General features: G+C 45.5%; 1 protein-coding gene and 1 pseudogene across 2 annotated transcripts in view; one reads left to right on the top strand and one right to left on the bottom strand.

Moving 5' to 3' along the window:
* Positions 1 to 3,352, top strand: part of ULBP1 (UL16 binding protein 1) — a 4,653-nt gene extending 1,301 nt beyond the window's left edge. The window contains 5 exon segments of the mRNA XM_023206166.1: positions 752 to 1,015; positions 1,237 to 1,453; positions 1,455 to 1,527; positions 1,853 to 1,948; positions 3,317 to 3,352. Of these exon segments, the coding sequence (XP_023061934.1) occupies positions 752 to 1,015; positions 1,237 to 1,453; positions 1,455 to 1,527; positions 1,853 to 1,948; positions 3,317 to 3,352 (686 nt within the window).
* A 4,894-nt stretch (positions 3,353 to 8,246) lies between these two features.
* LOC111538626 lies at positions 8,247 to 11,910 on the bottom strand (annotated as a pseudogene). Its single transcript, XR_002730399.2, has one exon. The product of XR_002730399.2 is annotated as an importin subunit alpha-3 pseudogene (transcript).
* Between the last annotated feature and the right edge of the window lie 2,326 nt (positions 11,911 to 14,236).

Raw genomic sequence — 14,236 nt, 5'->3', positions numbered from 1 at the left:
AAAAAAAATAGCCGGGTATGGTAGCAGGCGCCTATAGTCCCAGCTACTCGGGAGGCTGAGGCAGAAGAATGGCGGGAACCCAGGAGGTGGAGCTTGCAGTCAGCTGAGATCACGCCACTGCACTCCAGCCTGGGCGACAGAGTGAGACTCCATCTCAAAAAAAGGAAGTTCTAGATTTTCCACTTCTCGCCCTGTGAACCATCCCTTTTCCTTTTCCAGGGTTCCAGGAATGCATCCTCATAGCAGGTAGGCATGATGGCCAGGGGCTTTGCCAACGTGTTAAATCCTGTGACTATGACAATAACCTCTTTTTTAATTCAAGTTGGATTCTGTCTTCACCCCATCCACTGTGCTGGAGCATCCAGGGCATCCCCCACACCTTCTCCCACCTCCCGCAGTCCATAGAGGCTGCTGCCAAAGGTCATCCTCATCGAGGCCTTTTCCTGCCACAGTAGGCCTGGCACCTCCAATGACAGGGTCATGTGCTGACTGATGTGGGCAGAGCCCAGGTGGGATATGTCTTGGGGGGACATGTGTTTTTTTGGCTGCAGAGAGCATCCTCGTCTTGAACTCACATAAGGGAGACGCTCTAGTCTTTAACTAGTTGACATGACAGTCCTGGCTGGGGCACATCTTGCTCTGCCAGCCCAGCCCCTCAGAGGCCTTCACTTGCAGTCACCACAAGGAAGAGGAGGGGTCTCAGGTTCCACTTCCCCCCACACCAACCCCCTCCTGTGTTTTTCTTCCACAGACACACACTGTCTTTGCTATGACTTCACCATCACTCCTAAGTTCAGACCTGAACCACAGTGGTGTGAAGTTCAAGGGCAGGTGGATAAAAAGCCTTTTCTTCACTGTGACTCTGTTAACCATAAGGCCAAAGCCTTTGCTTCTCTGGGGAAGAAAGTCAATATCACAAAAGCCTGGGAAGAACAGACTGAAACCCTAAGAGACGTGGTGGATTTCCTCAAAGAGCAACTGCCTGACATTTGAGTGGAGAATTGAATACCCAGTGGTAAGTTAAAATTGTCCAGGACAGCAGGGAGCAGACAGGATAGTAACTTGGCAGTATTTATTGGTTTCATGTAAAAAATAAACCAGAAGTTTGTGTTACCCAAGAGGCTGAGAAGCATGGGCAGGATGCAGCAGAGAGAGCAAGTCCAGGAGCCAGGAAAGGAAGCAGGGTGGGGCTCAGGATTTGTCAAGATCAGAGCTGATCTCTTTCCAATAGGGCAGAGCCCCTCATTCTGCAGGCCTGGATGTCTTGGTAGCACGAAGCCCATGGACACAGCAGAGGACCTTGGCAGTTCCTCTTCAATGGACAGAGGTTTCTCCTCTTTGACCCAAACAACAGAAAGTGGACAGTGCTTTATCCTGGAGCCAAGAAGATGAAAGAGAAGTGGGATAAGAACAAGGATGTGACCGTGTTTTTCCAGAAGATTTCAATGGGAGACTGAAACTTGGCTTGAGGAATTCTTGATACACTGGGTAAAAACGCTGAAGCAAATCAGCGAGAAGAAAACAAAGGTAGCTGTCTTGAGTTCAGATCTAATCAGCCGGGTGTGTGCGTGCATGTATGTGTGTGAGAGAGAGTGTGAGTGTGTGTGTGAGTGTGAACATAACCCCCTCTTGGGGGGCTCCTCCTGGGGGAGCTGGCATGCCTGTTCTCTCCCATCCTCCTCTCCCTTCTCCCTCCTAACTCCTTTTCCTCCCTGCACTTGCTTCTGCTCCCCTCACTGTGGATTTCTCACCAGCCTTGAAACTGGGCAACATGGTGTTTCCAGAATTTTATCCTTAGTGTTCCCTCCTCCTGGGACCATTTTTCCTTTCCCTTCTTCTGCTCTGTTTCTAGAAATCCAACCAAATCCCCTCCAATGACAGCCCTGAGATTGAGATCCTCCCTTCCCCTGCCCTGGGGCATGACCTCCTCTTCCACCACTGCAGGAGGGTGGGCTGTGCTGTCACCTTGCTTCCCTCAGCAGCTGTGTGAGCTCCCTGAGGACAGGGACACCACTTCTCCCTTCCTACCCCAGGACCTGTCCCAGGGGCTGCCCCACATCAGAGGGGGACAAAACCTCTGCCTCGCAGGATGACCAGGTGTGGCAGGAGCTGAGGAAGCATCTCCTCAGATTTGAGGCCTGGGCATGGGCAGTCCTCTTAGTTGGATTAGGTGCATTTTGGTAGCTTTACATGGGTGTGACAAGGGAAGCAGGATTCCATCTCTGAGGCTAAAAGAGAGATCTGGATCTAGTACCAGGAGGTGGGGTGCTGGGAGAGCATTGGTACACCTAATTCAAAAAGAGGAAATTCACAGCTGTCTTCCCACAGAAAGTGGCTTGAGTTCAGCAATTAAGGTGGAAGGTGAAGAGTAGAGGCTGCTCATGAGAAGGTTTTTTAAAAAGTCAGTACCATGGACCCATGGGGTTCGAGTCCGGGCCATGAGGCAGCTCCCCTGACATCCTGCCTTCTATGTACTCAAGGTCCTGAGCCAGCTAATTGCCCTGTCTGGAGCAGAGTGGACTCAGACACAGGGGAGCTGAGCTGCTGCTGGAGTTCCATGGGCACCACTGGGCTGGACCAGCAATGAATAATGTGGAACAGAGATGGTCACCTTCGGAGCTATGGGTGCTGCTCCCAGTGGGAGGAGGGTGAACCTTGAGAGGAGCATGAGCATGAAATGGTGTCATGTGTGGATGTGAAATCTGCTTTGGCGATCATATTGTGGTTATTAGGAGAGTGTCCTGGTTTGGAGGAAAAACACTGAAGTATGGATCATCAGATGATGTCATTAAAGATGGAGGGGGCACCAGGGTGACAGCTCACTCTCAAGTGGGCAGAAAGAGAAGTTCTCTGGACTGTGCTGCAGCAACTGTGGTTCTTGCTTATTTCACAATTTTTCATACTATTTAAAAAGCACATCCAAAAATTCACGAAAACTTACTTTTTAGAAACTGATGTGAAGAGTCAAATAATTCCGTAAATGCAGCACAGCTCCTTCTCCTCCTGCAAAGCCAGGGCCTCCGGGTGTTTCCCTCTCACTCTCTGTTCTCAGCCTCAGGCAGCTTCTCCTGCCCCCTCATTCCCTGCAGGCAACCCCAGACCCCTCTAGAGACTGAAGCAGCTCAGGCCCAGAGTTCCTTCATCACTTTCTAAATATATGTCCTAATCCAGATGAGACTCAGATCTGTGAAGGGCTGGATTTCCATGGGCACAGGAGCTGAGGGAGGGTTCTCCTTTTGTCTGGGGCTCACTTTAGGGCACAGCCACTGATGCTCGCCCAGGCCTGAGCCTTCAGCTTCGGCCCCTCTCCATGCAGCTCATCCCTGTGGTCACTCCACCCACCCACAACTGAGGAATCCCCAGTACATCCTCGTCTCAGTCACCATGGAGGCATCTGGAACTGTGGGCAGAAGCAGGAGGGAAGTGAGGGGCCCAGTGGTCCCAGCCTGCTAGAGACGGCTTAGCCTGGAGTGAAGACTGGTAGAGCCTGAGTCCCATTCTTCCCCCAGTCACTCAGCCCTTTTGCCATTAAATGAAAGAAATAGGCACAGACCTTCCACTCCACATAGTCTTCGTGTGGGGAGAACCTGCACCTGGTGACCTTCAATCCCCAGGGCCCTGATGCTGTGGGAAAGGGGAGGAGGCCTGGACCAAGCCCAGGACCTGTCTATGCATGAGGACAGGGACATGGGATGGCAGCCACCTCTGTGACTGAGCAGGGACACAGGAACCTAGAACGTTCTGACCTGATGCACTAGAGCCTCTGTCCAGGAGGAGTCACGTGGTCTGGAGGACAACAGGCATATGGGGGTGGGCAGTTCTCAGACTTGGGAGGGGCAGAGCTTGGCGAGTCCAGGGATCTGTGTGTGACAAGAGTCTCCCATGCACAAGTCTGGGGACTGGTTAGTCCTGGGAGGAGGCCACTGGGAAGACCTTGGTAGCACCACCCCTGAGGCTGGGTGACCCGGGCCAGTGACTGGGGGAAACAGGAAGAAGGCAGAAGGCTGTCAGGAGAGTCCTGGGCAGGACAGCCAGGTGACAGGAGGAGGGGCCTCTGTGCACACCTGGGCCCTCCTGCCTCACCCCTGCTGCAGACTCCTGGCCACCAGACGCAGGCCAGCCCAGGATGAGGATAGGAGTGGCCACAGGTGACTGTAATGGCCATGATCTAGAGATCACACATTCATAATGGAAGTTAGCTGACACTGTGGCTAAATATTCTTGTGTGAGGTTCTTCAGCTTTCTGGGCATGGATGTCCACATGTGGAAAATAACAAATGCTATGAATACAGATGACGAAGTGAGTAGATCATGCCAGGAACCCTATCCTTGCACATGCTGAGGACTCAGGGAAGGTCTCCTTTTTCAGTTATGAGCCCTGTGGCCCATCCTGAAGTCAGCAAATGCCAGGCCCACCCTGAGGAGAGCTGGAGCTCTGAGCCCAGGCCATGGCCCCTTCACAAACCTGGTGTCTCTTTGAAGAGGTAAAAATAAAGAGAGAGAAAAAGTAGGGAGGGAGATCCAGCAAAGATGTGACCACAGACACCGCTAACAACCACACAGTCTGCTCTCACACACTCTCTACCAAACAAGCCCTCCAGCACCCCCAGGGTTCCCTGCCCTTGATCTTTCCCCTGTACTTTGCGGCAGACACTCACCTGCACCCAGGGGCTCACCAAACATTTTTCACCCCTCTCCTCACCTTTCACTGCCACCACCCAAGTCACATCCTTTAGTTCCCCATCTCAGCCTGGCACTTTTACCCACACAAACCTCACTCACCTCCCTATCCATGAAGGGTCCTCACCACTTTCTCCAGCAACCAGGGGGATCCAGGACCCACTTACCAGGAATCCAGAGTCTTTTTCAGACCCACAGATGATGAGTCTTCTCTGTATCACCAGGTGAGCCTGACGTGATTTAAGTGGTGGTTGGAGGTGGAGGGAACCACTGAATGAATGAGAGAGCTGTGAGAGTGAATGGGCTCAGAAAGAAAAACCCCAGGTGCAGAAGGGGAGCTGCAATGGATGCTGTAACACCCAGAGACCTGAAGGTGGCGGTACTGAGGTTGGAGACCTCCGGGCTGGGCAGAATTTGGAAATATGTGTACTCGCCTGGGTGCCCAGAGAGTCTTTCCAAAGAGGAGAAACCTTGGCTTGCAACAGGTATAGAGCTTCATCTGCATAGAATCTTTTAATAAACTTGTTGATCACAGAACAGGAAACTGCTCTTCAGCCTATTTGATTGAGAGCAGAGTGTACTGGGGACAAAAAGATTCTAGCCAGAGCAATCGGCAAGTGAAGGAAAGAAAGGACTTTCAAACAGGAAAAGAAAAAGTCAAACATCTCTCTTTGCCAATGATGTGATTCCATACATAGTAAACCCTGAAGACCCTGTCAAAAGGCTCCTGGAACTGATACATCAATTCAGTAAAGTTTCAGGATACAAAATCAATGTACACAATCAGGAGCATTCTTATACACCAATAACATTCCAGCCGAGAATGAAAGCAAGAACACAATCGCATTTACAACAGCCACAAAAAAAATGAAATGCCTAGTAGTTCATATAACCAAAGAGATGAAAAATCTTTCCAAGAAAACTACAAAACATTGCTGAAAAAAATCAGAGACAGCACAAATAAATGGAAAAAATATTTTACGCTCATGGATTGGTAGAATCAATATAGGTAAAATGGCCATACTTCCAAAAGCAACTTATAGATTCAATGCTATCCCTATCAAAATATCAATGTCATTTTTCACAGAATGAGAAAAATCTAATCTAAAAATTATTTGGAATTTAAACAGAGCTCAAATAGCCAAAACAACCATAAGCAAAAAGAACAAAGCCAGAAGCATTACATTGACTGATTTCAAACTATAATATAAGGCTACAGTAATCAAAACAGCATGGTACTGGTACAAAAATAGACACTTAGATCAGTGGAATAGAACTGAGAGCTCAGAGAGAAACCTTCACACCTACAGCCATCTAACCTTCAACAAAATCAATAAAAATAAGCAATGGGGAAAGACTCTCTGTTGAACAAATGATGCTGGAATAACTGGTTAGCCATGTGCAGAAGAAAGAAACTGAACCCTTGCCTTTCACTATATATGTAAAATAATTTGATATGAATTAAAGATTTAAATGTAAGTACTAAAACTATAATAATCCTGGAAGATAACCTAGGAAATACAATTCTGGACATAGCACCTGGCAAAAATTTCATGATGAAGACATCAAAACCAACTGTAACCAAAATAAAAAATTGACAAATGGATCCTCATTAAACTTTTGCTGTGCTGAGCTTCTGCACAGCAAAAGAAACTAGCAACACAGTGAACAGCCTATAAAATGGGAGATATATCTGCAAAGTATGTATCTGACAAACATCTAATATGCAGAATCTACAAGCAACTCAAACAATTCAACAAGCAAGGACAAAAATCCAATTAAAAAATAAGAAAAAAAAGTGAACAGACACTTTTCAAAAGAAGACCTACAAGTGACTGACAACGTGAAAAAAAGCTCAATCTGAGTAATTACCAGAGAAATGCAAATCAAAACCACAGTGAGCTACCATCTCATACCAGTCAAAATGCCAATTCTTAAAAAGTCAGAAAACCACAGATGTTTGTGAAGCTGAGGAGAAAAGGAAACACTTAGGTCATGGTTGCTGGGAAAGCAAACTCTTTCAGCCACCATGGAAAGCAGTTTGGGGATTTCTCAAAGAACTTAAAGTAGAAATATGTGACCCTGCAGTTCCACTGCTGGGGATATACCTAAATAAAATAATCTATTCAATCAAATAGACCCATATTGTTCATTGCAGTGCTATTCTCACTAGCAAGGACACGGAATCAATCTAATTGCCCAGCAACAGTAAATGTAGTGAAGAAAACATGGTACATATGTGTTATGGAAATCTATGCAGCCACGAAAGACAACAAAATCACATCCTTTTCAGTAACATGGATGGAGCTGGAGACCATTATCCTAGATGACCTAACACAAGAGCAGGCAACTGCATACCGCAGGTTCCTGTTTATAAGTGGGAGCTAAATATTGAATACACAAAATGTAAAGATGGCAACCACAGACACTGGAGATCACTAGACAGGGGAGTGAGGAGGGGCACATGGCCTGGAGAACCAACCACTGGTTACAATGCTCACTGTAACCCCAAGCAGCTTGAGACCCCAAGCTGCAGCCTCCCACAATTGACCCACATAACAAATCTGCATGTGTACTCCTTAATCTATAATGAAAATTGAAATTAAAAATGAATAAATATTCTGATGAGGATGTGGAGAAATAGGAACACTTTTACATTGTGGGTGGGAGTGTAAATTAGTTCAACCATTGTGGAAGACAGTGTGGCGATTCCTCAAGGATCTAGAACCAGTCATGCCATTTCACCCAGTAATTTCATTACTGGGTATATACACAAAGGATTATAAATCATTCTATTATAAAGACACATGAACACGTATATTTATTGCAGCACTATTTACAATAGCAAAGACTTGGAACCAACACAAATGGCCATCAATAATAGACTGGATAAAGAAAATGTGGCACATATTCACCATGAAATACTACGCAGCCATAAGAAGAATGAGTTCACGTCCTATGCAGGGACATGGATGAAGCTTGAAACCATCATTCTCAGCAAACTAACACAAGGAACAGAAAACCAAACACTGAATGTTATCACTCATAAGTGAGAGTTGACCAGTGAGAACACATGGGCACAGGGAGGAGAAAGTCACACACTGGGGCCTGTTAGGGGGTGAGTAGGGGGTAAGATGAAGGAGAGCATTAGGACAAATACCTAACGCACATGGGGCTTAAAACCTAGATGACAGGTTGATAGGTGCAGCAAACCACCATGGCACATGTATACCTATGTAACAAACCTGCACGTTCTACACATGTATCCAAGAATAATAAAATAAATAAAAATGAATAAATTTTAAAAATGACATGAGGCCCAAAAACAGTGTGTTTAACTGACAGGGGCAAGAGAGAACTCTGCACTATGAACTCTAACCCTGCTCTGAAAAATAAATTCTCATTTAAAATGATTTAAAATAATTTAAATATTTAAAATGATTTTAAGTCATTTAAAATAATTCTAAGGTATATGATCACAATTTTATAAAAATTACATATGATTGTACTTAAACCCTAACATTAAGCTGTGCATAATGGAATTTCAGATGATTTCCACCTTGTTCTTTTTTTTTTTTTGCTTTAAGTTTTAATGTTTACTTCCCCAAGACAGCCTAGCCTGCACTCTACTTGGATAAATTTTGCAAGCTAGTTTTCTGCTGCTTCTAGTTTTAAACTTTAACCATGTTTCTGATGACAAGGAATACTGCAAAAGTACTCTAGTTCAACAAAGAGTTATGATCGCAAAATAATTTTTATCCATTCTACAGTGTTTCAGAATTACCAGTTGATTTTTAAACACAAAGTAGATATAGATGCTAATGGTGGCTAATCTGGTATGTTTCTTATAGCAAACTGTTGTTCATGCAACACTTGTGCTCAAAGGGGAAGGCACAGGACTTCCTACAATTAGCCACCTTATAAAGAGTTCTTTTTGTACAAATTAATTTATGTCACATTTAATTTAGTGTGCATAACCTCAAAACTGAGGTATTATTCCAATTTATAAAAACCACTTGCATAACTTTTATGCAAGTTTTAAAATACAAAGTTTTCTCCCTAAAGTGGCTCAAAATAGATTGTTCATGGCTGCCTACATCTGAGATAAAAAGATTCTAAAACAATTGAACAGATTAGGCATATTATTAAAGGTGTTCAAACCATTACTTGATTTGTACATCTACTCAAACCTCTTCATTGGTCTTTATTCAGCAGTACATATGCACCAAATTCCATTTTAGAAGTTTTCATACCATTTTCATAGAAAACAAGGTTTGAAAACAAGTAACATTTAAACACAGCACGGTATTCTACCACAACTGAAACTTTTTTCTTCTTCTTCTTTACAGGACTCAACAAAATCTAAAAATGAACTATGCTGTAGATTTACCTCATGCAAAGATCTTTATGTTATCTCTGAAAATGAAAAGGTTGGCCTTTTAAGCACATTTTACTGTTTTATACTATTATGGCAACTTGTGTACTGCAACACAGTCTATTTTGAGGGAAATTTATGATTTTTTTCATGCAAAAATCTACACAAATTAGTTTTGATGATATGGAAAGCTTTTCTTAGCATCAAACATTCATCTGGTGCAAATGCACAGGGAAACCTTCCTGAAAAGTTTTCTGACTTGAGAAGCAACTAAAAAAAAGGCATACTAGGTAAAGTAAATAAAGACTAAAAAAAAAAAAAAAGAAAAAAAAAAAAAAGAGTGGGGTGGGGGGAAGGAGGTGGGAAAGGGGGAAATAGAAAACACAGGCTGCAGAGTAAACCAATGTCTGCTGCTAAACCAGTCTTTGTTTTCATGTCCAGTGTACATTAACACTTATGATCTCATTTTGATGATTTACTAGGTTTGTTATCAGCCCCCTGAAGGTGAATCAAGCTTGCATGCGTTCACATACAGCACCACAACCACGCTCTCGTACACAGTCACTCCAGGACTAGGAGCCTGCTTCATGAGTGAAGAGCCCTAGATTTCAAAGATGAACCTGGCTCTCCATCACTAAGCCAGACATTCATTCAACATTGTCCATTCACACACTGCTTTATAGCAAGGCCTGGGCTCATTTTCCTTTGACTTATATGGGCAGCCTATTCTCTTTTATGTTTACAAGGCTTGAAGATGACAGTACTGCACTTTCCCCTCAATTGATATAGAGTAAGTCAATGTTCTCTCTCAGGCACTGACGATCTGTGACCTGTAGCCCTTTTTACTTTGAACAACCTAAATAAGCGTTCATGTAAAGTTTTCATTACATTTTGCCACTCATTCTCACTCGCACCCCCTCGCCATCTTGACCTCATTTGGGCATTTTCTGTGATTCCTAATGAAATCTTCACATTTTCTTTCCCGATTTAATGCAGCAGCAGATCCCATGAGCCAAGCTTGATGGATCAAACCTTTTTATATGTGTGTGTATGTGTGTGTGTGTGTGTGTGTGTGTGTGTATCTCAGTGCTGCATTGTACCTAACTTCCACAACATCTTTCTAAAACTAGAACCCTTCTGTTGGTACATTGGCAGATGAATTGAAACCAAATGTTCCGCCTTGAATTGCCTCCGGAACAAGGCTAGGGTCTTCATCAATATCATCTGAAGAGAAGAACTGATCAATGATCTCATAGGCCAATTTGTAGATGTCTTCATTTTCATGATTTTGAAGTTGTTCAATTTTCTCCAGTCCTCCACATTCTTCTGTAAGATTGCCTATGGTTTCTGCCTCATCTTCAGCCATTTTTAATATATTACTTAGTCCATTGAGTACTACTTGAACAACTTGTGCATCTTTTACAGTCAGCAAGTTGCAAAAAGGTGGGATAACATTTTGCTGGATAAGGTAAGCCACTTGATCTTTCCTTCCACTAATTGTTAAGTTACTTATGGCCCAAGCAGCTTCTTTTTGAGTGCCCAAATCCCCCTTATCCAAAAGGTGTATTATCATTGGTACAAGATTGGTATCAATTACTGCCTGTACCTGCTGCTGATTTCCTGCAGTGATGTTGGAGAGGAACCACACTGCTTCTTTATTAATTTTCTCTTTGGGATGTGTCAGGAGTGCTGGGAAGTGTGAAAGAGCATCACAGTTCAAAACTACTTGTGTTTGCTCATCAGTTCCAGTAACAATGTTGCCCACAGCTCTAAGCGCAGCAGTCTGAACTTTAACTTCCTGGTGGCTGAGCAGAGGAACCAAATGAGGAACTATTCCAGAGTCTATTACCATCTGTATTTGTTCATTGCCAGCATCAGTAAGGTAAGAGAGGGCCCAGACTGTATCTACCAATATATTTACGTCTGTGTGATGAACACAAACGTAAAACACAAAGGGCTTTAAAACACAAAGGGCTGGAAGAATCTCCTGAATGGTTTCCATTGGTGGTGGTGGGTCTTTGTGGTGACATAAGTTGACCATAACCCAAGTAACATTTCTTAAGAATGTTATAGGAATAGATGGACTTATGAAGGAAAGTAAAGGTTTCACAACTCCAAGACTTATGACATAATCTCTACACTGGGGCCCATCACCTATGATGTTTCCCAATGCCCACACTGCTTGCTCACAGACATTCTGATGGGGTGAATGGAGAAGCCTCAGGAAAAGTGGCACAGCATTGGACTGAACTACCGCTTGAGTTTGTTCAGAAGTTCCAGATGCAATGTTTGTCAAAGCCCATGCAGCTTCAAACTGCAAAGAAGGATTGTCATCTCTTTCAAGACAATGGACTAAAATGGACAATATTCCAGATTTTAGTAAGTCATCAATCGGTGGATTTCGATCACTGGACAAAAGCTTCCTAGCAGCTTGAACTGCACTTAACTGAATTCCTTGGTTATCACTTGAAGCATTTTGAACAATAGCTTCTAGAGAGGTATTTTGCACTCTGTAATCACCATCTATATCAGAGTCTTCACAGATATCTTCATGTGGTACATTCCTTCTCTTTAAGAGATGTTCATCTCTTTTATTCTTCCTTAATTCAACTACAACTTCATTTCGTTGTCTTCTCATAGTCTCCAAGTCGCGGCCTTTGTTCTTGAAATTCTCGAGCCGTTGATTGTCCAGTTTCTCGTTGTCCGCCATGGCCGGGCCGGTGACTCCTTCCCCAGCCCGGGCCCCGCGGGATCCGCCCCAACCACCGCGCCGCACCGACACTCCCAGGAACTGGGCCGCCGCCTGAGCTGCTGTGCTCGCCGCGCCGCCGCTTCCTTCCTCTTCTCACCTCCCTCCGCCGCAGCCTTCTCCTCTCCCCGCCCGCCCCCCGCCCCGCCCTAACCCCAGCGGGACTGCAGCTCCGGCAAAGATAACTGTGGGGCCGGGTGGCAGCAACGGCGGGTGCTGCCGGCTGAGAGGGGGAGGCAGCCTCGATCTCCACCTTGTTCTTTATATCCCTCTTTTTTTTCCCATACTCAAGTGACATTTTTTCTTCACCCTCAGGAAGTCATTGCTGCCAGGCGTCCCCTTCTGCACCCACCCCCTCCTTTCCCACTGTCCACCTCAGCCCTTTTTCTGGCCTGGGACTGTGGCTTCCTTGGCACTGAAGGCACAAGAGCTGCATTCTGCCTCGGGAGAGAGGAGGACACAGCGCAGGTTGTGGGGGTGGTCTCTGCATTGCAGAGGAATCTGACAGCTCAGGTCCTCTATCACAGAAAGCTGCGTTTCTCCATCATGTTAGCTACGATCAAGCCAACCTTGCCCCTTTCCTGATTTTTTCTTCTCACTCTTCCCAGTTGGGAATTCATATTCTTGAAAATTCATATTCTTCCACCTAACATTTCTTTCTACTTCTTGTCTTCACAATATATTCTGAGTTATTGTGCCCAGAAAACACTGGTCCCACCATGTCCTAAGTTACCATCTAAAGTGTAGTGAACAAATGAACAAGAAAGAGGCCCCTGCATCAATCACTGCCTCTCATTTATTCACTCACATGGCAAGTACAGCCTCAGCACCAACAATGGACTGCTGCAGATGTTTCTCTGAAGAAAACAGACAAAATCCTTGCTCCAGTGGGAACAACAGGTGAACATAATGAGCAGGTGCATTGCATCGGATATAGGAAGGTGACAGATGATTCAGGGGGTGGGGAACAAGGTTTGGGGAGGAAGAGCGGGAAAGGAGCCCCCAGGTCCTCAGTAGCCTGAACAGGAAGGTCTCTAAAAAAGGTGACACGTGAGTCCTGACTTCATGGGGGTGAGCATTCCCGCAGGAGGCAGAACCCTCAGATACGTCCTGAGCAGCAGAAAAAGGCGGCTACCATCTCTGCTGAAAGTGACTCCAAGGCTCATCCTTCAAATATTTCGGTAATCCCAGAGAGTTTTCTCACGGTGAATTTGTGCCAAGCTCCTTGTCACCCAGTTTGTCCCGTGCGCGTGTGTGCCTGTATGTGTGTGTGCATATGTCTGTAGGTGTGTGTGTGTTTGTGTATATGTGTTAGAATATGTATGCTTGTGTGTGTGTGCATGTGTCTGTGTGTGTGTGGTAGCATATGCTATATGTATATGTATGAATGGTGAATTGATTTACTGGTTGATTTGCTGTGGAGGGAGACAGGGACTCCAGGGAGTTTCCTGTTCATCCCCCTAACCTATCCTCCCTTCTGACATTCCCTACTCCCTGTGGAAAGAGTCTACCCCAGTAACTGAGGGTTCATTACTGCAGACTTCTCACAGCTCCCCAAACTTCTGTGATATTTGGAGCCCCAGGCCTCCTCCTCATGATTGTCCCTCTGCTGGGTGCCCTGTCTTCTCCTCCCACCTGGCCACGCTGTATTCTTCCTATTCCTACAAGAATAGTCTGAAATGCCACCTCCCAAGAAGCCTCCATACAACTCCCCAGGCAGAATGAGTCACCCCCTCTTCTGCCCTCTCAGCCTCAACCACCTCAAGGACATCACATCAGCAGCAGCAGCCACGTGGGTGTTTGTTTTTGTCCCTGGATTCTAAGTTCCTGAAGGACTGGACACATCTGTCACCCACATGTAAACCCAGCACCTAGCACAGTGGCTGCCTTACAATAGGGTTTAAGACACACAAAAGGAACGCAAACATCAGACTACCCTACGGCTGCTAGAACTCAGGAAGGGATCCCCATCATTTAAGGGATTGGACAAAGGTCTTCATTTCTGTTCTTTCCAGCGCTAACCTCCATGGCTCCACTCATCCCTACTCCTTCCTCCTGTTAAGATTGGCCGGTCAGGAGAGGGGTAGGGGCAGGAGCAGCTACACCTGGTCTCCTCCACCTCCCACGGTGGGGTGCACCCTTGGTGGGACCTGTGAGCATGACAGCCCCTGGGCCTAGGGGACTTGGAGCCTCCGCAGCCCCACAGAGACCAGCAGGAGCTGTTCAGCCACTTGCAGAGACAGCCAGAGAGTGCTTCAAGGACTGCATGGAGCTCTGGAGAAGCGGGGAGTTCAGGACCCTCTTTTGTGGGGCATGAGAAATTTAGGCAGGATCATGTCTACAAAAGAGGCTGTCACTTTGGCTTATCAAAACTTTCACCTCCCTACCCCTTCCAGATCAGAGTGCACGGTTTACTTGTTTTTATGGATTAT

The sequence above is a fragment of the Piliocolobus tephrosceles genome, chromosome 5 (assembly GCF_002776525.5).
Source record: "Piliocolobus tephrosceles isolate RC106 chromosome 5, ASM277652v3, whole genome shotgun sequence".
NCBI classification, from domain to species: Eukaryota; Metazoa; Chordata; class Mammalia; order Primates; family Cercopithecidae; genus Piliocolobus; species Piliocolobus tephrosceles.
This window is presented reverse-complemented; position numbering and strand designations above follow the sequence as displayed.